General features: G+C 40.8%; 2 protein-coding genes across 4 annotated transcripts in view; one reads left to right on the forward strand and one right to left on the reverse strand.

The window, feature by feature from the left end:
* The window catches only part of NHLRC2 (NHL repeat containing 2), a 29145-nt gene extending 27495 nt beyond the window's left edge, over positions 1-1650 (reverse strand). The window contains exon 1 of the mRNA XM_086466700.1: positions 1488-1650. Within this exon, the coding sequence (XP_086322826.1) occupies positions 1488-1650 (163 nt within the window). The remainder of the gene's footprint in view (positions 1-1487) is intronic.
* A 1165-nt stretch (positions 1651-2815) lies between these two features.
* Positions 2816-21130, forward strand: DCLRE1A (DNA cross-link repair 1A). Of its 3 annotated transcripts, none has more exons than XM_086466920.1 (10): positions 2816-3233; positions 4791-5554; positions 5612-6362; positions 8303-8436; positions 9584-9702; positions 11395-11538; positions 12450-12595; positions 13624-13778; positions 19934-20075; positions 20723-21130. In XM_086466920.1, the coding sequence occupies exons 1-10, from the start codon at positions 2816-2818 to the stop codon at positions 20887-20889; spliced, it is 2940 nt and encodes a 979-aa protein (XP_086323046.1). In that variant the 3' UTR covers positions 20890-21130. The 3 variants fall into 3 exon arrangements, with proteins under 3 accessions (XP_086323046.1, XP_086323047.1, XP_086323045.1); XM_086466921.1 differs by having other exon boundaries at positions 4791-5538; positions 5635-6362; XM_086466919.1 differs by having other exon boundaries at positions 4791-6362.
* The last annotated feature ends 2039 nt before the right edge of the window (positions 21131-23169 follow it).

The following is a 23169-nucleotide window of genomic DNA, read 5'->3' on the forward strand; positions in this document are numbered from 1 at the left end:
ACCTGATATAAGACATGAAAGCATTTTTTTCTCACTGGTAACTGATATTCCTCTGATTCCATTAGAAACTGGTATCAAGATAAGAAATAAAATATCCTAGAATATGGTCTGCCATTATTATCACTTAACATTTCTGAAAATAATGGGGGAAAAAAAGATACATGTGATACAACGCAAAGCGATCTAAATTTTTTAAGGCCTATTTTTTAAAAATGTATGCTGACTAATCTAGAAATTTTCAAAACTTCCACCCTGACAGTTTCAGCAAACTGAGTTCTTACTGCCCCAGGAGAAGTTATCGCTGCCCAGGTCAGCAAGCGTTTTGTTTTCTGTTTCACTAAGAGGAGGATTGATTTCTACCTCCATACATGCACACCCATTCAGATTTGGTGACAATAATAATCTACCTAGTATATGCATTATTTCCATAGTATAAGGGCTGTACTGTTCACTTTTTAAAAGAAAAGGTTATTTATTTTACGCCATTGCTCCCCTTTTTACTAGAATTAAAAAACCTTTCATTAAAAAATACTGGAAATTAAAAATGTTGGCTACCTACTTGAACTCTTTTTAGAGGAGAAAATAAGCTTTGATAGAACAAGTGAGACAATATTAATGACAAAAGTGAAAATTCAATTCAGGGGTCCACATCTAGACAGAATAAGCATTCATTTTCCTCCATTGGTTAAATGAGAACTAATTCCCTTGACAGACCAGTGGTTTTAACCCTGAAGTTTACCTCCTGAGGTCTCTGTCTTGTAATCAGATGCGAGCTCCCACAGTTAATAGAGCCTTACTCAGGTTAGAAGGACCCTGAGCAGAACCTGCAAGCTCTTACAAGACTTAACCTCTGATTTCACACTCAGCGCAAGGAGAGATGTAGAAATGTGTGAAGCGTGCGAAAGGGAAATGGGCACTCCACCGAAGGAGGATGGCACCTCCAGCACACTGCGCATTATCAGGGACGTGAAAATGGACCGGGAAAGGCAAGTCATGGGGAGAGCGAGCTGGGAACACCCTGAGCGGCTGCGGTGAAAACGGGAGCCCAGGGGGCAGCTGCGGGAGTTGGTAAGGTTCTCCCTATGCCCAGGGGAGGCACATACCAACACACTGTACAGAGGGGAAAGGCTTTATTTAAAGAAAGGTAAATTAATTAAGCTAACAGAGATTTAGAAAAGAGCCTTTAAGGAACGCGTTTTTACAACCAGTAACGGGGGGAGCGTTTATAAACGGGTTCTTCTCTCTCGTTCTTTGCTCCCGGTGCCTTCAGGAGTGGCATTTCCTTCTAAAAAAGCAGCTAACGGGGCCGCAACTACACGGCCCTCGCAGGCAGCAGGACTTCAGGGAAAACACCGCCCGGTGAGCGTCAGGCCCAGCCGCCTCCGCCGCGGGAGGCCCCGCAGCCGCCCGCCCGCCCGCCCGGCGGGCCCGGGACGCCGAACCGCGGTCCGCCGCGGGGCCTGACCCGCTCGGGCCCCGCCACCCACCTCCGCCGAGCTCGGGCACCGTTAGGTCCCGCTCCCGGCTGTCCATCTTCTTCAGGTACTGGTAGACCAAGTTCTCCTTCTCCTGGGGAGTATCGGCGTCGAGCAGGGCGTACTCCAGCTGGGTCTGGGCGGGCAGGAGCCCCGCCAGGCCCCCCGCCGCCATGGCGCCTCCTGGGCGAGCCGGCAGCAGGGACGGGCCGCTGTTTACCGGCCTGCCTTTCAGCGCCGCACATTCGGCACCCCCGCAACGCGGGCGGGGGGGGTGGTGGTGGGGAACTGTAAGTAAAACAAAACCCAAAACCTAAGAACAAATACACAATAAATCGTCTGTCTTAAAAAGGGAGCGTCTCATTCATTTCGTGGTTTCAGGCAGCTTTGGTATTCACAGAAGCATATTCGTGAAGTGAATCCCCAGCGCTGATTCCGGCCCGGCAGATTCAACACAGCCTGATTTTCCCGCCCAGTTACTTTTTTTATTTGTCAGTGCAATGTATGTGAAAACCGAGCAGTACTGGCACAAAGTCCCAACAAGGCACCCGTAATTTAAACGGTGGGATTTTTTTGGGGGGGGAAACCACTATGCTATGAGAGAAGCGGGAAGTTGAGCGACAGCCGTGGTGGCGAAGCTGCGGAAGCGAATGCGTTGCCGCGGCGGCAAACGGCTGAGGAGGCGCCGGCCCGGGACCTTCGGTGGCGGCGGCGGGAGGCAGCCGCCCTCGGTGGCAGCGGGGAAGGCAGCCGCCCTCGGTGCCCGCGGCGGGAAAGCAGCCGCCCCCGGTGCCCGGGCGGACCCGCTGGCGGCGGGGAGCGCGGCCCCTCCCGGCATCGCCGTCCCGGTGTCGGCGGCCTTCGCCCTGTGGTGACTCCCGGCAGCGATCCCGTAGCCGAACGCTTCGTCGTTTTCTTTTAAAATCTTCCTGCTTCGGGGCAGCGGGGTGGCAGTCAGGGGAGCGGGGTGGCAGTCAGGGGAGCGGGGCTGGCCGGGCTTCACCTTCCGAGGCCGGGTGGGTGTTAGGAGAGGGATCGCTGAAGGAAATGGCTCACCCCGCAAGTCCTTCTGCATCTTACAGACTCGGGTTTTGTTTAACAGGAGCAATTACATCTATTCACAGAGAAGGCCGTTAAATTATTTTTAGGATAGGACCCACCATGCTTGTGTCCCATCACGGACTGCTGCTTGGTTTGTGGCCCAGTGTTGCTTTTTTAAAATGGAGTTCAGGTGCTTTTCCTCAGGTAGTGAAGGAGGGAGGGAAGAGAAGGCGTATTAGCGGAAGGAAAGGTAGATTTGTGAACTGTTGCTTAAAAGAAAGAATATTTCATGTGTTGCCATGTCTGAAGATGCTTTGTTGGAAGAGGACATTTGGGAGTACAAATCCATTAGGAAGCAAAAGCATCAGAGTAATTCAGAGAGCATCTCTATACCTGTGCAGAAAGTGAGTGATGGCAAGTGCAGGCCAAAAAGAAAGATAAATAGAAATAAAAAAAAATCCGTAGAAAAAAATTATACGCTTCAGAAAACTGAGCAGAGATCAAAGCCAAATCAGGATGGAGATCAATGTAAAGATGACAGTAGTGTGCATTCCCAGGAAAGCGTGAGCAGCCTGTCGGAACAGAGCTCGCAATGTGCAAAGCCTGTTCATGATGGATACTGTCCCAGCTGCCAGATGCCTTTCTCTTTGCTGTTGGTGCAGACACCTCGATGGCATGTTGCTGAATGTTTGGATACTCCAGGATCCATTGAAAAAGGTACGCATAGAGTAAGAAAAAAGCCTTCAGAGAAAAAAGTTAAGGGCTTCTCACATAATGTTGCTGTAAACCTTGGTTTTCATATTTAGTTCAAAATCTAAGGTGGTAGTTGGTATGATTTAGAATGTTACTACTGATAATTTATCAGTATTGTTTTTGTATGAGATTTCTGGTTCTTTGTGAAGAACATGGAAATCTGACTGGAAAATCTGTCATCAGAATCTAATCTTAAAACTTTGTAGAGTGGTCATAAAGGCTCATGGTTGTTTGTCCAGCTCCAGCTTTAGTAGTTTATTGGAGAAATTGGAGGTGTATACTTACCATTTTAAAATAATGGAACCTGTTTCAATTAGTAAGGCATTGTCAGCAAAAAACCTCCTTCAGTTAAGAGGATGCTACTTTTCACACAGAATTTCTTTCTCCTTAGGTATAAATTTTATTATACTGGATCCATGTTACTGTGTGGCTTGTCCAGTTGTCTATGGACAGTTGGAAGCTGAATCAGTCTGTTAGGCTAATTTACTTGAAACGTTAGCCTCTGGTCCAGTATGCTTTAGAAATTTTATACAGATTTATACATGAACATTCCTGTATCATAAAACAACAGTTTTGAGTTCTGTGCAGGAGGAATAAAACTGACTCATTCCAGTTGCTGATTTCACGTGGGGAAACACCATGTCTGAACAGATCCAGGTATCCAAATTAGGTTCTTAATACTTTTTGTAACTTTAAAAAATAGAGAGCATACAGTCAGGAGACTTGAATAAAAGCTGATTTAGGTAACACAGTCACTTTTCTTTTTACATCTTTGTAACTCCCCTTGAAGTTTCTTCTTCAGAACAGTGAAATGCAAGTCCTTTAATCCTGATTTTGGCAGTGGTTTTAACTTAAGGTAGATGTGTTAACACCTGATTTCCATTTCCTACTCCCATAATTAACAGGTAAAAACCCCTTCTGATTGATTTATGCATTCACCTTAACATTCTCAAAAGTAGGGCTAGTAAACTCCCGACAAAAAAGGCTTAGGAAACAGCCACAGATTTTTGTCTGGCATCTCAATCCTGAATGCTTTTCCCATGTAAATAAATATATGACTTTTTAAAAACAAATTCACATGTAACCCAGCAGACAAGTTGAAATGAAATTTCAGGTTGATTCAGAACCAAGAATTGGTTTATTTTGAAACACGTCTGCTGGCCTTTTCTGGTGCTGCTGCTCCAAGCTCATGGCTTGCACGTGAGACAATTCTGAACTAGAAGCCATATGATTACATTAGCACAGCACTGAAACAGGGTGAAGTGCTCTTGTTCAAGGCCTGTATTAATTCAGGCATCGAGCTGTATTAGCAGCAGCCATTTGGTTTCAGGTTGGAAGTGATCTCATTTCTAGCCAGCTCAGGGCAGATCTTGGCAGCTTGCAAATGACTTTACTTGTACCTTCTGTCCTCCAATTTATAAGAAAAAGCTTTTAAATTGTGTCTCATGTGATTTTTTATTTTAATAATTGTGCCAGCTATATTTACAAAGACATTATTTCTCTGTTTAACTTTTTTCATAGAGTGTCCTGATGGTTTACAGTGCACTTCCACCATTCCATCCCACTACAAGCGTTACAGCCATTTTCTACTTGCAGCAAGCAGGGCAGGAGATTATGTTGTTAACTCTTCAGCAAACAATTTGGAGAGGAAGATGACGTGTTCTACTGCTACAAAGCCCAGCTGTTCCCCAAGTCATGTAGAGGAAAACTCACAGAATGAGAAACCAACTAATAATGTAAAAAATGTCCCAGATGGTGACTGTACATTGATGGTACAGAGTTCACCGCAAATGAAGTCTCTAAATACAATCGGTGAAATTCCTTCCTCTTTTGCAAATGTTCAAAAGCCTCAACAGACACTTCAGCTTACACAGACCACAGATAATAGTTGTAAATTTGAATTTTATGACTTTGCATCCTCTCAAGAAAGCGGAACAGGAGACGACCTGTGTCATCTGAAAGATACAAATCAGCCAAGTCTACTACAGTCAAAAGCAGACTTCAGTGACTGTGAAATTTCTTATTCTCCACTGAGTACTTTTGAGGAAAGCGAAGAGGAAACTGAGGAAGAGGAGCAGAAACTAAAAATACCACAAAATAAATTATTCAAAGTCTGGAACTTTGAAGATGGAGAATCTCATTCTGTTGCATGTAAAACATTTGATGGACTTCTCTTGCAGCAGAAGCCTCAGCATGAGCATACCAAAACGGGAAATTTCATAGTTGAAAAAAACCGCTCTGAGGAAGTAAATACATTGAACCATATAGAGCACGGCTTAAAAACTGTTTCTCAGAGTCACATGAACAGCAAGTTGTGTAATTCAACATGTGAAGATAATCAGCATCAAGAAGAGGCACAAGCCAGTGCATCCTCTTTTCCTTTTAATTGTGAGGAGGTTGAGCAGGCAGAATTGGTTTGCGTTGCTGCTAAAACAGGTAACACAGAGCCAGAAGATACAGGTGCTCGTACTTTGGATTCTGCACACGTGAGTTTTACTGAGAAATCATCACTGCTGGTCAGACAGGATGCTGGGTCTCTTCTGACAAAGAAAAGTAATGTTTTGAGGGACCCAAATAGCGTTTTAGCTAATACAGATAAAACGACTGCTAATGATGTTGAAAAAACAGCTTGCCCAGAGAGTTTGCGGTCAGTAGTGGAGAAAAAAGGAAATCTTAATACGGCTGCTGTGTGCTTTCCCGGCCCCATCTCTAAAACAGTGCCATCTCTTTCTTTAGCAAGTATGAATGCCAAATCCAGTTCTGCCAAAGAACTCAAACAAATGGACATTGGTGTTTTCTTTGGGTTAAAACCCAAAGTAAAAGAGGAAAGCAAAGGAGAGACATGTGTGAGTGAGGGAAAGCAGATACCAAATTCAGTGACTCCCAATGGAAAGAGGCCCAGGCAGCAAAAAAGGAAAGCTGAAGGGTCTGTGGAAGATGTAGAAGCAGTTACAGAAAGTTCAAGTAAAAATGGAGCCTTTGCAGATGTAAGTTCTGGTGGCCAACGAAGGTGGAGAAAAAAATTTAAAGAATTACCTGCTACAGGTGAAGGAGCAAGAAAAAAACACTGCCCTTTCTACAAGAAAATACCAGGTGAGAGGAAACTGTTGCTTTTTGTAGAGGTTAGCCATTTTTGGCTTGAGTGTTGTTGGTTTTTTTTTTTCTTAATTTTAGGCTTCAGTATTCACTCTTCATAACTGTTTAGACTGCAGCTCATAATGAATTTTCTTTCTTCCATCTAAGCTGATAAAATCTTGTGTAGGTGCAGACCTCCAAAAGAAGGTGATTGCAGAACCAGAGCGTCAGCAATGGCTTAAAATAGTGAAATAGTTCTCTCAGGAAAATTATTTCAAGGACTGACTTCTAAGTGTTCTTGACAGAGCAAAAAACATAAGTAGTATTGAAAGATGGTTCTACTTTCTTAAATGATTTTGAATATATCCCTTGTTAGTATTCACTCCGAATTCCTGAACTTAATCTTTTACATTGCTTCAGTTGTGCCTGAAAATAGGGCTGTCAATAGCAATTATTTCCTTACACTAGGCTAAAAAATTGAGTTTAATTTTGCATTTGAAGTTCAATAGTATTAGAAATATGATTTACTACAACTGTGAAAACGAAGAAATGAAAACCAAGCAGAAGAATTTAGTTAAGGAAACAGCCAAGAATTTATCAGGATCTCCTCAAGCAATTACGTAAGTTACAGGATGATGGATCAGTGGCTTTGAAAGCTTCAGATCCTCACAGTTCCCATTACCACTAAAAGACTGTCTTAGGTGGATATTTGAGGAAGCCAAATAGAAATACATTCATGATCCTAAGTGCCAAGCTGCTACTTGAAGACTGATCTGTAAGTCTTTGTGGGGCTACACCAGTATCATGTGTTTGATGGGCTTAGAGAATTTTCCATATATAATAAATTGGAAGACCAGACTCCTATGCCTACAATGCAGTTTTAAAGTTGCTTTGTTATTATCTAGATTATCTTTGTTCTGAATTTTGTTACTGCATTTGAAGTGTATTTAACTGTATTTTCTCTGATGCTAATGGTAGATATTTATCCCCATGGCCTAGTCTAATTCAGCCTCCCTGAAGTTCTGAGTCTGGTACCTCTCAAACACTTGGGGAATTTTTGGTTTGTGATTTTTAATAAGCAGACTGCCTTTTTTTTTTTTTTTTTTTTTTTTTTGAGTTGCAAATACTTGAAGTTCTAGCATCAAGTAAGTAGAACTATTTCTAGTTCTCCTCAAAGATCTGGGAAATGTGCATAACATGAAAATAAAAATAATTGAGTGCCACCAGGTGAATTAGTTCTATGCACTATTTGGTGGTTTTAAGAAACTAACCCAATGTGAAATGACCATTTATTGGTATGTTTGCATTTAAAAAAAACCATTCCATTTGCAGAGAAAAGGGCTATCTTCTATCCAGCTGTCTTTAGGCAACATCTTTATACAAACAGCACCTCACTGAAAGCGTACAGTGGCAAATTGGTCACGTTTCATCCCAGCAGATATATTCAAAGACTCCAGATTGCTTGAATGATAATTATATGGTAGCATGTTTTAACAGGAATATTAAATGTAGAATAATTGAAAAGTTGCGATTTGGTTGCAAAACGCGTTTTGTTAAGCTGTTATCTGTTTTATTTTGTTAAGAAGTTGGTATTAGATTTTAATCTAAATGAACTTTCAAAAATACCAGCTGAACGTAGATAAATGTGTCATTTGCTTAACCAGTTACCATCTGTGTAGGACGGCAGCTGAACAATAGGTATTTGGGACACCTGTGAAAGTGTTTGTTTGTGGATGTTTAGTTAATTTTTTATTTTAATAAGTGAAAATTTTTTCTGTGACTGTTGGCTCATGTGCAGACCACGTGCATCTTTAAATGGCTCCTTCAGCTGTATGCAGTGTAACTGTATTCCCTTTTAATTTGGAAGAAAGAAAGAACAAGAAAAGGAAAAAATAATTAGAAACTAGTTGTGAACTTTGCATGTTTACTGACTGGCTTTCCTTCCCTTTTTGCTGTAGGAACTGGTTTTACAGTTGATGCCTTCCAGTATGGAGAAATTGAAGGCTGCACAGCTTATTTCCTTACTCATTTTCACTCTGATCACTATTGTGGGCTAACAAAAAACTTCAGTTTTCCAATCTACTGTAACAAGGTAAGGTTTTCAAAGATTACTAGATATTATCAAATCCATATGCAACTATAATCAGTTTTATACTGATGAAAATAAATAGAAGATCAGAGGTTCCGTTGTTGGGTTAGCTAGGCACAGTGGATATGTGTAGGGGTCTCTGGGTTTCGCTTATAAGAAATTATTACCCTGATTTGACTGATGAAGAAGATTAGTGAAACTTCCCTGTCTAGATACCATGAAAAAATTCAGGTTTAAAAGGATCCCTAGAAGTCTTACAGGTTGATCTCTGGCACAATGTGGGCCTAACTTCAAAGTTAGATCAGCCTGCAGAGAGCCTTTGTCGGTCAAATTTTGAAAACAGGACAGGGTCCACTGCGTCTCCTCGCAGTCCGTTGCAGTGCTTACCCACTCTGAAATGTTTTCGTAATACACAGTTGAAATGTCCCTGTGTGCAGCTTGAGATTGTAGGTTGATCTTTTTGTGTGCATCATGGAGAAGAATCTGACTCCTGTCTTCTCTATAACTCTATTCAAGTGACGCAAGTCTGAAATTAGATTCTGCTTAAGCCTTCTCTTTTCCACACTGAGTAAATGGAGTTGTGCTAGCCTGGTCCTGCGTGTCCTGTGCTTCAGGCTGCTGAATGGCCAAGGCTGCCATTAGCTGTCATATGTCCAGCCAACTCTACTTGACTTGTAACATGGTAGGTAGGGCACCTTGCCTCATCAACCTGCCCAGAACCTGCATCAGAAAAACTGTTTCTGATTTACTGTGGAAGTCTCCAGGAATGCTTGTGTCCCACGTTGCCCTTCTGGTGGATGTTCAGGTGACAGCAGTCCTCTGTGATAGTATCATGGGCTTGTGACCTGGAAACTTCTTCAGTTGTTTAAAGAAGGCTTTGTTATTCCCCCTTGTTTGCCTCCTCTGATTCCAATCCATAACCTGTTGACAGGCTTTTAGAAGTTTGCTTTTTTAAGACATCTTTTTTTCAGTTTGCTTTTTGAGAGGTGAAATGCTACTGAAAGCCTTGATTATAGCCAGGATCTCATAGTTTCTCACAGTTTCTCTCTAAGCCAGGCAGTCTGGCTTTGAGACCCTTTGTTTCTAAAATAAACAAAGGCCTTTTTTAGATTTTGTTCCTATTCCATATTAAATCCTTTCCCTGTTACAGATAACTGGCAATCTGGTGAAGAGCAAACTTCGAGTCAAAGAGCAGTACATCCATGTGCTGCCGATGGACACAGAATGTATAGTGAACGGGATCAAAGTGTTGTTGCTCGATGCCAATCAGTATGTATCGTTGGATTTGTTGTGGAGTATTTGTATGTATAGAGTATTAAAGATAAATAGCTGTGCAGATACAGTTTATGTTTTCATGACTTTTAGGTTTCAGTGGATCTGAAAAAAAAGGATAAAAATAATTCGCGTTCCTGAGTTGGCTTAGTAACATGCTTTTTCACTTCAGAAGGGAATTAGGCATGTAGCAGCCTAAATTTCTTGCAAGTAGGTAGCTTTTGAAATAGGTGAGTTATGTTTGAAAATGAAACATAGGGTTTTTTGATAATTTTAGTTTAACTTTGTTTGCTTGTAATGAGTACATAGTGTTAACCACACATAGCTCCATAATTTTTAAGCTTGTTGAGAGGCTGAATGATTTTGCTGATGGTCTGGACACTTTTAATTTTTGGTGTATAGTTGGGAACATCCTAAATTTCATTATCAGGTGTGTTAGGTTTCTGTATCTTCAACTGAAGATAGCGAAATCTTCAGCTGAAGAAAAATGGGATACTTTGGATCCCGGGAGAGACAAAACATAGCCAACATTTTGAAAACTGAACTTTAAAGAAAAACCTTTTGGAATCTGGAAGAAGACTTCTACTGGATTTGGTGAGAAAGGGTGAGATTTTTGTCTGTTAAACTGGCACTATGGGGTAATGCTGGATTTAAAGTTCAGTAGCACCTGACTTCCAGCCCTGTGCTCTTGCTGCTCTGCCTCTTGGTACCTTATTTGGCTATGGGCTAGAGGAAAAGTCCTTTCTCTCAAGTATATATTGAAATGCAGCACTGTGTCACAGCTGGTTTGAATATCACTTATCGTAGGATTTTTTTATAGTTGGAGAGAGAAGTTTCCATGAGGTCCTTTGAGAATCCTGTATGAGAATGAAGGAAACTCATTGCTTATGTAATTTGGACACTTCTCATTTTTCCTGTTTGTGATCCTCTGCTTCAATTTGTAAGGCATATAAACGTTAGGTACGAAGTTCAGCTTCTTGGAGAGTTCACTAATTCTGTCATTTTAGCTCTGATTCATGCCAGTTTTTGCTTTTTTGAGATTTCATTTACCCTTTACAGATGATTCATGTCCAAAATAGTCCCACTCTGGTTTTCCAGTCTGAGCTCTTGCCCTTCAGACAGCTTTGGCAAGGAACTGCAGAAGGTGCAATGGATTTGCTGGGAATCAGGAACGAGGGAATTCTGGATGGAGGATAATGTTTAAAATCTGCAAATAGAATTTAAAAGGAAATGCTTCAGTAAGTCCTGCAGGAATGAAGATACATGTGCAATAATACAATTCTCTTTCTCCTGGATAAGAATGCTGCTTCTCTTTGGTGTGGTGTTTCCCCTTTGAATCAAGTAATAGAACCTCAAGGTTTGCAACTGAGGCAGCATCTTTGTCGTACCTAGAAGCCAGAGCATCCCAAAAAGGCAGTTAAAGCTTGATTACTTTACTGTTGGTATGTTTTTTTTTCTTCTTTCCATCTCAGCTGAGAACTCAAGTCTTAGCTTGTCTATGGCCATGAGATGAGCTTCAGAATTCCTTTAGAAATCAGGAATTTCTAGCTAAATTAGGCTGCATAGTAGCTGTGATTTAAAATGCTGTTCTGCACACCTTCCTGCTGCTGAAGGGTGGTATATCTTGTAGGGCAATTTATCAATATAGAGAGCTAACATCATTTGTGTGAGGTTTTTCGTTTGTTTCAGTTGTCCAGGTGCAACAATGATCCTTTTCTCTCTACCGAGTGGAACTGTTATCCTGCACACAGGAGACTTCAGGGCAGATCCTTCTATGGAGCGCTACCCTGCTTTGGTCGGTCAACAAGTCCACACCCTTTACCTGGATACCACGTAAGTTGTGGTTAACTTCTTTTTTTCAGTATAACCCTCTTTTTGCTTTAGTAAGATCTTATGTGAACAAATAAATGTAAGTATAAATGATGTTTTAAAACTTGTTTGCTCTGTTTAGTGTTGAATAAAATGAGGTATTTATTGAAAGTCCATGTATTTCTAGCTTGTTCATAGGTTGTTACATGAGACAATAAAAGTGGGTGGTGGAAAAGATGCCAAGGTATTTGCTGAGATGGCCTTATTATTTATAAGTGATATTAAATTCTCGGTGTCAAAACTCATACATTGAGTGTTCAGCTCTAAAACAAGAGGTTCGTGGAACACTAGTTTTAGGTGGATTCAACTCCATTATGAAAAGGATTGTGGGGGAATTCAAAGAGTGAAAGAATGTCAAATGGTTAAATCAGTTGTCCAGGTTTTCGTTAGACCTTTCTCTGACTCATGTATATAAAATTGTTTTTTTTTGTGCATGATGACTAATGCCCAGCTGCAGCCTTTTATTTCTGTTCCATATGTTTCTGTGAATGAATAATGCCTTATGTTATGGTTTGTGTTCATGACAAAAAATAGACATAAGGATGTAATTAGTATATAACACAAATATCTAGCTTGAAAAAGCAGTTGGTATTTATAGAGGAAAAAAAACGCAGAATTGAGCGTCAGTGTCAGACAAGTGAATAGTTGTAGAGAAAAGACTGATAGACTCAAAGTAAATTTTGTTGCAACAGTTTCATCTGGGCATCTCAGTGGTTTCTAATAAGTAGACCTCAAGTAGACTGAAATTACATAGAAGGATAACATCTTTTTAATTACTTTGTTCTCATAGGCATGCGGTTTTGAGGGCCGCCTTGGTAAATTCAGATATCGTCCATCTTGTGTAACGAAGTGTGTATCTTCTTTCCCTGCCCCAGATACTGTAGTCCTGAATACACTTTTCCTTCTCAGCAAGAGGTTATCCAGTTTGCCGTCAATACTGCCTTTGAGACAGTGACTTTAAACCCACGTACTCTTGTTGTCTGTGGCACCTATTCCATTGGAAAAGAAAAAGTTTTTTTAGGTATGTAAAAAAAAAAAAAAAGTGTAAGGGATTAAATAACTAAATAAATCTCTAAATCAGTGTTAAAAGACCTTTTTCTTGAAGATTGTTTAGTCTTGATGATTAGATATTCTGTAAAGAAATTAAATATATTGAATAGTCCTACTGCTAGGGTTTTTTTAGTTTTCTAATCAATATGTTTTAACTTTCTGAAATAATTATTTTTTCTGCCATGCTTACTAACCCCGGAATATACAGAAGGCAATTTGGATACTAAATGAGTGAGCCAGTTTAATTGATTGTGGTGAGAAAATTGCTGATGGCAATTAAAAAAACCATAAATGAGGTCTTTATGATATTTTTGGTGTTAATTTCATTTTGTCAAGAAACAGCAAAGGGATATAATTATTCTTAAACTTCTGTTTTGCTAACAGTTTTTCCTTCCAGGGTTATACTACCTGTTTTCCTAAATATTCATAGTAATCAGTTTTAATGAAATCAATTTTAACGAAGCATTCCCCAAAACAAAACACATCTTTTTTGACTTAATGAAAATCTTATGTGCCATGCTTCACTCGGTTACAGCATTAGGAACCAACATGGTTGCCCAGATGTATACTCCAGAGCAGGCAGCTGTGTACCATTTGTGCTCTTGAGTATATTTAAAATCGTCAATACAAGATTTACTTTCACTGAAATTTAGTCTGTCTTTAAGGTGGGCTGTTTGTCGTAAATTCCAGAAACTGCCTGTGTTCCTGACATCTTTGGGATAAATACCAGTTCACCTTGGTAACATTCTACCAAAGAAATATGACTTAGAACTTATCAAAGTACTTCTATTCTCCTTCTCTTTCCAGTTGTCATACACAATTCTGCGGCTAAAATGCAAGAGCCAGCATTTTTTAACAGCCATTACAGATTTTTCATCTTAATTTTAGAATGTGAAACACTGTATCTTGTTGAATATGATCTAGTGTAATAATTAGGAATATCTCCAAAACAAGCAAAAAATGAACTCTTACAGTTTTCTTTATCTGATGTTTTTAAAGCAATTGCTGAAGTTCTGGGCTCAAAAGCGAGTGTGTCCCGTGATAAGTACAAAACGCTGCAGTGCTTGGAGTCAGCAACTGTTAATTCCCTCATCAGTGTGGACTGGGATGGTACTTTGCTTCACGTTCTTCCCATGATGCAAATTAATTTTAAGGTAAGTTCAGAAAATAGACTCTGTTGGTTAACCTGCTGGCTGATCTTCCTGTTAGCTCCTCCCAACTGGTGTTGTGTTTGATGCTTTTTAACCTCTTGTCAGATCTTATTTATTTAGTAAAGTTTTGAGGTGTAGCAATACATTGAAAATGAAATGCAATTAAAGGTTAATATCTTGTCTCCAAACATGATGCACAGAAAGCGTAATTTCACTTCAGTGCGGTGCTTCTACAAGATAAGATGAGGTTTGTTCAAAGGCTTGGTCTTTGCGGGCCTTTTTGAAGTAGGTTTATGTAGTGACTGCAGGATCTGTCCTTTTAGCAGTTAATGTGTTGTGACATGGAGTCCCTGGTTTTCAGCCTGACTTTTACCTGGTATGATGCTGGAGAAGACTAAAAGGATTTTCTGCCTGTGATTCTCCCTGTTTCGAGGCAGCCTGTGAACATGGCCAGCTTCCAGTCTGGTGTGCGATGAAAAAGGAATAGGGTTCTCCATGTTCCTCTCAGTTCAATTTCCATGTATTTATAATCATATTTTCACCTTTTAAATATTTTCATTTATTTGAATTTTAATTTTTTTTTCCTCTCCTGTGCTGAAGAGTTACACGGGATATGGATACTTGAAAGTCAATGAAAACTCACGCATAAACAAATACACACAGTGAGTGAACTGAAGGACACCTTGTACATACACATACTTCAGTTTTTCCACAGAGTCTTCTCTAATATTTGTAGCAAGAGCGAGTAAAATGGTTTAAGGCATTGTTTCCTGTAAGTTGTCTTCAGAGGCGCATTTCAGTGGAGATTTGAGGCAGTGGGTTTTTGTTGTTGAGAGATTTTGTGGGAATTTCTTAGTTAGGAAAGGTGACTAATTCCTGGAGGGAAAGAAGGTTTTTCTAAATAGACTACGAAGTACAGAATGGCATTAAGGTGAAGCAGCAGGCTCTAGATTAAAGGTAGCCTGGAAGAAAGAGAAAAACAGTGGTTGCTTACACCTTATGGACTTGGATGCGTTTTCCTGCTTTGCTTCAGGCCTGCTGTGCCATCTCAAGCAAATCCTTCTGAGCAAGATGGTATTTAGCTGCAGGACCAGTTAAGGTCAGAGTTGACCTAAAAAGGAGAAAAAGAGGTTATACAATTTGGATGGGAGCTGCAGGAGATGGAACTTAATATCTTAATGTTTTAATGTTGTTCTATAATCTTTTCCACGGTGAGACAGAAAATGAGTAATGGAAATGTGTGTGGATTTATTTTTAATGTGTTGTGTTGTCTTAACCAGTAATATATTTTAGTTTGTTCTGTGGATTTTTAGGTTGTTATGCGATTCTGCTGTCCTGTGTCCCAGCGTGTATGCAGTACTCGCGGAGATGGCCTTTTTCAGGCAGAGGGTGTGATTATACCACAAGGATGTCTAGACAGCTTTACTTCTCAGAGAGGGGCGGTTGTGTCATGTGCAGGGTCTCAGCTCTGAGAATAGGAGGTTCTGGAGAAATGTACAGCGTGTGAGAAACGATGCCTGGACCCTGGAAAGGGCCAGGAAGGGCACAGTGGTCTAGTGGACCAGGGTCCTGGTGTTACAGCCGTGGCCCTCTGTGCTGGGGCTTTGACTTCACGTGTGAAGTTGTTGGAACGTGGTCTCGTGCTGTCATCAGTAATTTTGTGTCTATGTAAGGTAAGCGTGCCTAGGTAGACTTCCAGAGGGCTAAATGTCTGATGATGTCAGTAGCTAGATGAATGCCAGGTGGGCGTGTAGTATTGGTAAAATGTGGAGAATGTTACATGCTTAAAGATGGGTTCGTATGACCATTGATGTTATTTCTGCTCCAGCAGCATTAGTAACGTGATTTCAGAAATTACAATATTTTTAAGAATAAGTTGCCTGATCACTTGTAATCTCATTCTAGTTAAAGAATGATGAATGATGTCATCCTGGTTTTGCAGACCATGTAAATGTTTATGTCATCATCTCCAGTTACTTTTTCCGTGTTGTGCTGGATTATACAGGTTTTGTCCTGAAATACTGGCTCATTACTGGGAAAGCCAGAATTTTTTTAGTGATCCTCACCGCTAAATGCCAATGCCTTCGTTATCTTCTGAGCGTCTCCTACCTCTTCTGTTTTAGTTGATCCCTAGCTCTACTCAAAACCACAATCCAACTTGTTAATTTGGGCTAATTTCCTGCTCCTGTAGTTTCAGCTGCGAACCTACAAATCCATGAAATCCATATGGGAGTATTCTCAGTGAAAGCTCAGGATCAGCCCTTATTTAGTAAACTGTGATCTTGTACATCAGTTGCCTTTTTAGTGTATGTAATGCAAATAGCCAAACCCTGATGGTATATTACAGTATCTCCTAGAAGCCCCAGTTTTATACCCTTTTTTCTCTGTTATGCTCTTTACTAATAAAAAAAAAAACCCCTACAAACCTGTCTGTGCCCCAGGCTTATAGTTCTAAGAACTGCAGGCGTGATTGTTCTGCCTTTTAATGTTGAAAAAGGCAACAAAAAAAGCTTCATAAGCTACGTGAGCTTACCACAACTGAAGCCTCGTTTGCAGTAACTGTTGATAAAACTCTACCTGCCCAAGGAGAGCTTCCACATTTCTGTGGCTGGCTGCTCCCAACTAAATCTGGATGCCCACAGCTTTCCTTTCTACCCCAAATAGAAAGGAAATGAATTCATAGTTTTGAGATGCTCTGCATGTACTTCCTTGTTCACGGGCTTTCTACTGTGATCAGGGGCTTTTTGTTTTGTCCTGATCATTGAGTTGGAAAATGTTATAATTTTTTTAATAAAGTTCATATTTTTGTATGCATATTCAGGAATTTTGGAAATACTTTTGCGGTGTCTGTGTTGAGAATATTTTTTTCCTTTTGGTGGCATTGTCCGGCTGTTTAATTCCAGTTTTGGGGCTATCTGAAATCTGCTTTTCTCCATGCGGATTTTCAGGAGTGATATCAAGCATGGTATTTTTTTTTTATTTTGGAGTCAGCTGCTTTATTATTTGTGAGCAGCTAGCTTAACTGCTCACATACGATTTATAAACGCTGTATTGGCTCAGCAGAGAGTGTCATTCACCTAAAAGCCACAGGCGCTTGGAATAGTACAGAAACCTCTCTCTGTCTTTCCCGTAGCTACCAAAGTTTAAAGACTAGCGTTGGTACCTTCTGCCTAGAACCGAAGCAAACAGAAACAAATAGTGACCGTAATTGTGTTAAATCTGCTATGAAAAACAGGTGGATCAGAGAATGGTTTTTTTGACAGGTTGAAAGATGGGTGTTGTAAACCCAACAGCATCCTCAGAATATGTGCTATACCCTGGAATTTTCACTTGGCCAAAGATTTGGAAAGGCACAGTCCATTGTTGTCACCCTTTTCTGCTTGAGCTGTCTTGAGTCAAGATGTGCCTGTTTCTATACAGATGCAGCCACGCTGAGGGAATGTTGCCTGCCTTGAATGTTTCCATCGCTTTTTGTCTTCAAATGTGTATCTGAATATTGAATTCCGGGCAATTTTCTGTCGCTGCATCAGGAGTTGTGTCACTGTCCCAAAAATCTGTTGAATAAACAAGTCCAAATTTGAGAAGAATGCCTATCTGTTCTGCTTCACCCCTTCACGTAGAGGGTCTCGAGCTGTGTGGTGAGGACGGAAACAGTCCCATTTGTAATACTGAATACCTGGCCTTGATGGATTTCGTCCAGGCCTTATGACTGCCCCCTTGAAAAGAACCAGTGCTGGAAATGCGCGTTTGGCCAAGATGTGTGATGTCTGAAGGGTCAAAGTAGAAAGAATAAGTCACAGGGGATCAGAGGCAGCGAAAATACAGTGGCAGAGGAATAAGCTTTTTGTGGTGTTGGTGTTGCTTGGGTGGGGTTTTTTTTGGGGTTTTTTTGTTTTTTTTTTTCCTGTGTATAGGTTTGGCTTTCTTGAGGAGTTTGTTTATTAGGAGTTGATACCAAACTTTCTTCAGGTGCTGCCTGGTGAGGTGACATGCTGTGGGTTCATGTTCTGGATACTCTTAATGGATAACACTTACAGAAATTTAAAAAATTAAAAATACACTGTTTATATGTGTGGGTTTTTAATTAAGATATTTATAAAAATAAAACATGAATTGCTGCAATATTGCAAGTGGATTTGGTATATGTAAAGGAAAGATTGTTTTTTTAAAAAAAAAGGGGATGTGGAACTGCACTGCAATGCTTGGTCTTATTCCAGTAAAATACAGGAATTGCTGTACGTACTGATGAATAGCTGTTCTTCGGTAAGGCAAATGAGTTCAAGAAGTGTTAGGGCTGATTGTAAATTAACTACTTAATCATGTTTGAGTCTTCTCCTACCTTATGGAATCTGTTTGCATGCACTGCTGACTTTAGTGATGCTGTAGATAATGGCCTGTCATGGTGATTGAAGGAGGCTGATTTAGCAATGACATGTATTTTCCATTTTAAAAGGAGGAAGGTTTAGAACAGTGTTGGCTAAAGCAATAAAAGAAGAAATTGGAAGGTGTCTTTAAAGTGGACTTGTTATGAATAAACACTGTAGTAATTTGTTTTGAGGGAAGAGGCCATCTTTTCTGTAACGCATGCACGGTTCTTTTGCAACAATTTTTATTGTAACGGTCAAAACCTGAGGCTTCTGCTATTTGAATATGCAGTAGAAGGTTGCCAGAGAACTGGGGTCTTCAGGTCTGTGCACCTCTTCTGTGTTGCTTATCTCAGTAATGTCTCGTACTAGCATTGAGGTGAGTTTTTCAAAAGTGCCTGTGATTGAAATGCACAAATAATTTTTTTTTTTTTTTTGTGAGATGGAAATTGCATCTGTAATGTGAATGCTGCACACTTGATTTATAACAAAATTTGAAAGCAGGTTAGCGTTGGTTGATAAAATAATAATTGTATTTGAAGTACTATATTTAGTTTTCATGAGGTCAAGGGGAGCAAATATGTGAATTAATCCCTTAAGTGATGTTAATCTTCCCAAAATGAAGTGTGAAGGAGAATTAGACTGCTACAGCTCCGTCTTTAATCTAGTGAGGACTGAACACTTGCAGTGTATTAAGAGCCATGGCAGCTAGCCATAATTCCTGTTGCTGAATGAAACGTGTGTTGTGGCAGGATTTTTGTTGTTCTTTGACGTGCCTAGCTTGTGGATTCTGTATGTTGCTGCTGGACGTTGTGCTGAAGGTGCTGTGGAATGTGGCAGTGTCACAGGCAGCTTTCTGCTTCCCTGCTTAATGACTTTCAAGTGGCTGGCAGGTTAGTTACTGTTCTGTCACAGCCTGTCTGTCCCCCTCTCCCCACCTTTTTTTAATCAGTCTTTGCTTTGTATTCCTCTTCCTGCTGATGATGCGAAGTTTATGATTTCGAGTTCTATAATCTTGTAGGACTTTCAAATGGAGGACGTGCCTTTAAGATTTTATACAGGACACGTGAAACTGATTTGCTATTTTTGGTTTGAAATAATACTGACTTCACTTTATCCAGGAATGGGATTGTACATTCCTTATACTTCCCTCTCATCCTTTTCCCGATCCTAGCTTAAACAACACTGAAGGCTAAGTTAGCCAACTTGGAAACTTTTTCAACTTAATTTTTTTTAGAGTGAAGAGATGAGGTGGTTTCCTTCCTGTCATGAAGGGAGGTGTGGTAAAACAGGGTTTAGTGCTCAGAGCAATACTAAACTCATGCACTGGCTTGCTGCGATTTTTTGGGTAGCTTGCTTGATTAACTCTGAGCGCTTCTGGGCGTACGCAGATGTAGGGAGCTCAGTGGCACTTTAAATTAACCAGGTGATTTTGAACTCAAGCAGGCCTTCACCATCTTTTATCACCACTCAGCTGCGAGGGTGCTGACCTCCAGCTGAGAGGAGGAAATGAATGACCTGGGGAGCGAGATCTGTAAGAAGATGTGATTATGCCTTATGTGTTCTGATCTGTAATACATAGCTGTTAGTATGTGCTTGTTCAGGTGGAGCAATTGAGATCCTAAGGGACAAATGTAATATTTATCATTCATAATTCCAAGGCATGTGGTATTTAAAATATAAATATCAAAACGTGAAAGTAAAATTTAGTCTGAAGTCTCTCTGTGAAATTTCCAACCTTTAGACTAATGAGCTATTTGATGGGTGTAAGTACGTGCTGTATTCTTTTCACAGGGCTTGCAAGATCACTTGAATAAGTTTTCTGAGAATTTCGATCAAGTTCTGGCTTTCAAACCTACTGGGTGGACCTACTCTGATTCATGCCTTTCTTTGGTGGATATCAAACCTCAGACAAGAGGAAAGATCACCATATATGGTATAAGAGTGGTGAAGATTCAATGCATTTAATTTTGTGTGGATGCTTTTCGTATTTTTTATTCTGGAAACTCCTACTGCTCTTTGTAACCAATACTTTTTCTGATAACTCATTGAGAAACCAAACAGATGGTCTCTCCAGGAGAGATCTGTGAACTGAGTCATTGGGAACACTGTAAATGCAGATTTTTACATGCATTCTGCTTCTGTCCTCCTTGTGCAAATAAAGGCTTTTATCCGATATAGGTAGAGACTTCAGTGGTGTAGTCTTGGCCTGACTGATGCAGGGGGCAGTGCAGTTCCAGAGCCAAGATTTCACTCCATACCTTACTCATTTGTGAGAGACTGTGGATCTTCCTCTTCCTCTCTGTTCTTGTTAGTGGGTGGAGTTGAATCTCTTAACATCCATTTGACCAAATGCTTGGTGTCGCTCAGTTTGCTCTGATGAATGACCTGGTAACTTGACGCAAGATAGTTTTTCCAGAAGGAAAATCTGGGTTTTCATTTTACCTTAGCTATGAACTTTAGATCTCAAATATGAATTTAATAAAATATTATCTAAAGTATTTCTTAGCTGGAAGGCTTGCAAGAGCATTTTGGCAAGAAGCTAAGTAGACTGACAGATCGCTGTGATTTGTTTCATTTCAGGGATTCCTTACAGTGAACACAGCAGTTACCTGGAAATGAAGCGTTTTGTTCAATGGTTGAAGCCGCAGAAAATCATCCCCACTGTAAACGTTGGTGACTGGAGAGCCAGAAGCTTGATGGAGAAGCATTTTAGAGACTGGATGATTGAGGGCAGTAGGCATAGATAAATATAAGGAAGAATGTGTATTTATTTCAAAGGAGGTAGGCTGGGGTGGGAATTGTGAGTTACTGTGAGTTTTATTTAACTCCCTTTTCCACGGAGCTTTCTTTAGGCAGAACTAAGCTGCCATTCTCCTGAGAAAGCGGAATTGCACCTTGCTTCCTCGTGTATCTGCTACTTATTTTTCCCATAATTGAATAACTTTTTTTGCAAACGCATATTTCAGGTTATTTTTATCTAGCTCCTCTCCTTTTTCCTCATTCTTAATTTTCCTTGGATTATGGAGATGCCCAGATGTATAATGCTGGGGAAGAAACCACCTCCGGGTTAATCAGTTCTGAAAAGAACTTATGGTAGTAAATGAGACGATATTAAGCTTGTGTCACATGCTGTCTGTTCCGGCTTCAGAGAAGCTCATTTCGTGAGGCAGAACTGGCTGTTGTGATTTAAATCTTGTAAACAAAATTTACCTCGTGAGAGAGGGTAGGCTGGGGCTTTTGCAGCATACATGCTTTGTAGAGTGAGTTTTATAGAAGACGTTACTACCCACATTACATTCAAGATTTTCTGATTTTTAAAACTTTTGTTTTTAATAAAGAACCTACATGAATCCTGTGTGTTCTTTCTGAGCAAAATGCGTTTATTTTCAGTACTGTAGTTGCTGATCTGAGGAACCTGTCTGTAACGCCCTTGGTGAATGTTCTGTAGGTGGTGATTGTACAAGATTGCTCCTGTGTCCTGGTTGTGCGAGCGCCCAGCACGGAGCTGGTTCCTCTCCCTGTAGTCCCGTACCACCCCTTTGGGTTTGCAGGGTTGTATGTGTGGGTTTGTTACTTGAATTCTGGAAAAACAGGGAAAGCAAATATTAGTGCTGGCAGCAGAAAGGTAAGTTTCATTTTGCTTTCTTTTCCCTCAAATCCTATGAGATTATCGGTGCTGCTTGTCCTGTATCTGCTTGGTGTTTATGATGCTGAAGTACGCGGTTGCATGCAGGCGCGCTAGTGTCATTTTAAGCACTGAAATCAAAACTGTTCCAAACTTCCAGGACTTAACAAAAGTTGCATCGTGCATAAAGAATCATCCCCCGGTCCCCCGGAATAGCTCATCTGAACACTTCAGTGCCACTTGTTGTTGAGAAGACATTTCTTTAATGATCAGTGTAAGCGTAAACAGATGCTTGTCTTCGAGCGACGGGCTCTGAAATGGGAAGTTACTTTGGTTTATTTCTGTCTTCTGAGAGAAATAACTGTGCGAAGCTGATGGGAAAAGTTCTTGCACCGATTCACAATTCTTTCAGTACATTCACTGAAACATGGCCTTGTTTTTATTTTACATAATGCATCAGGATAGTTCTTATCACAAGAGCTGCTATAACTGTCAGGGGTTGGCATGCTCATTCCTAGGATTCCGCTCTTTCGAGTAGGTGTGTGAAAATGAATCTTTTGCAGCCCTTGTGAATACCGAACCTGAATTAATGCCTCGTACAAGTCAGAGCAAAGTTGAGGATTCTGTTTGGCAGGCAAATGCCTGTAGCAGTTGAATCGTTAAGGAATTGCGCATGGGTTGTTTTTTTTTTTTTGCCTCGTTAGTCTTTTTTTTCCTGACCAATTTTGCACCAAATACGAGGGGCTGGAGTAAGCACCCCAAAGTCGAAATCTTACCCACGACTCTGACAGCCTCTCGCTTCCGTAGTTGCATCTTCAAGAACGAATGTTCCTACAGAGACTGTGAGAGTGCGTGGGCTCTCGACGCGCCGGGGCTGTCACAGGGCTGCGATGCCACGAGGGAGCCAGCGTGCAAGTGGTGACACCCAACCACAACCCTCCGGCTTCCAGTGCAGCCCGTGGCTCGTCCTGCGATCGGCTTCTACCCCGTTACCCAGAATGAAGGGTTGGGTGGGTTGGCTTTTTTTTTTTTTTTTTCCTTTTAAAAGAAAACTTATTTCTGAAACTAACCACAAAAATGATGTATCTTGGAAGACACTGACATTGGCATCCGCTGGGCTGACCCAGTTAATCCTGCCCTGATTTGGAACAGATGGGGATGGGCTCACTGCAGCCAGCAAAGCGGAACGGCTTTTGTGCTGGGTTCCTTCTCCTGTCTCTGTGTGCTGGGGTCTGTTTCCCGTTGCCTGCTCTGCTGTAGGTATTCCTGCATCAGCCCAGTGGTTCCTTTCATGACTCCCTCTTTCTGGTTTCTATTTGCACTTCTACCATCTGTTTTACTGTGAGCGGACATGAATTCTGCAGCATTTCGTCCACCTTCATGTTACATCTCCATGTTACTC

Source organism: Leptosomus discolor, chromosome 6, assembly GCF_034619465.1.
Source record: "Leptosomus discolor isolate bLepDis1 chromosome 6, bLepDis1.hap2, whole genome shotgun sequence".
In the NCBI taxonomy this organism is placed as follows: Eukaryota; Metazoa; Chordata; class Aves; order Leptosomiformes; family Leptosomidae; genus Leptosomus; species Leptosomus discolor.

Bases quoted from the DNA above. Each gene is read 5' to 3' on its own strand.
- DCLRE1A (XM_086466919.1), top strand. From the start codon at position 2,816: ATGTCTGAAGATGCTTTGTTGGAAGAGGACATTTGGGAGTACAAATCC. The intron at 3,234-4,790 runs GTACGCATAGAG...CTTTTTTCATAG, and splicing joins TCCAGGATCCATTGAAAAAG to AGTGTCCTGATGGTTTACAG. The intron at 13,779-19,933 runs GTAAGTTCAGAA...TTCTTTTCACAG, and splicing joins TGATGCAAATTAATTTTAAG to GGCTTGCAAGATCACTTGAA.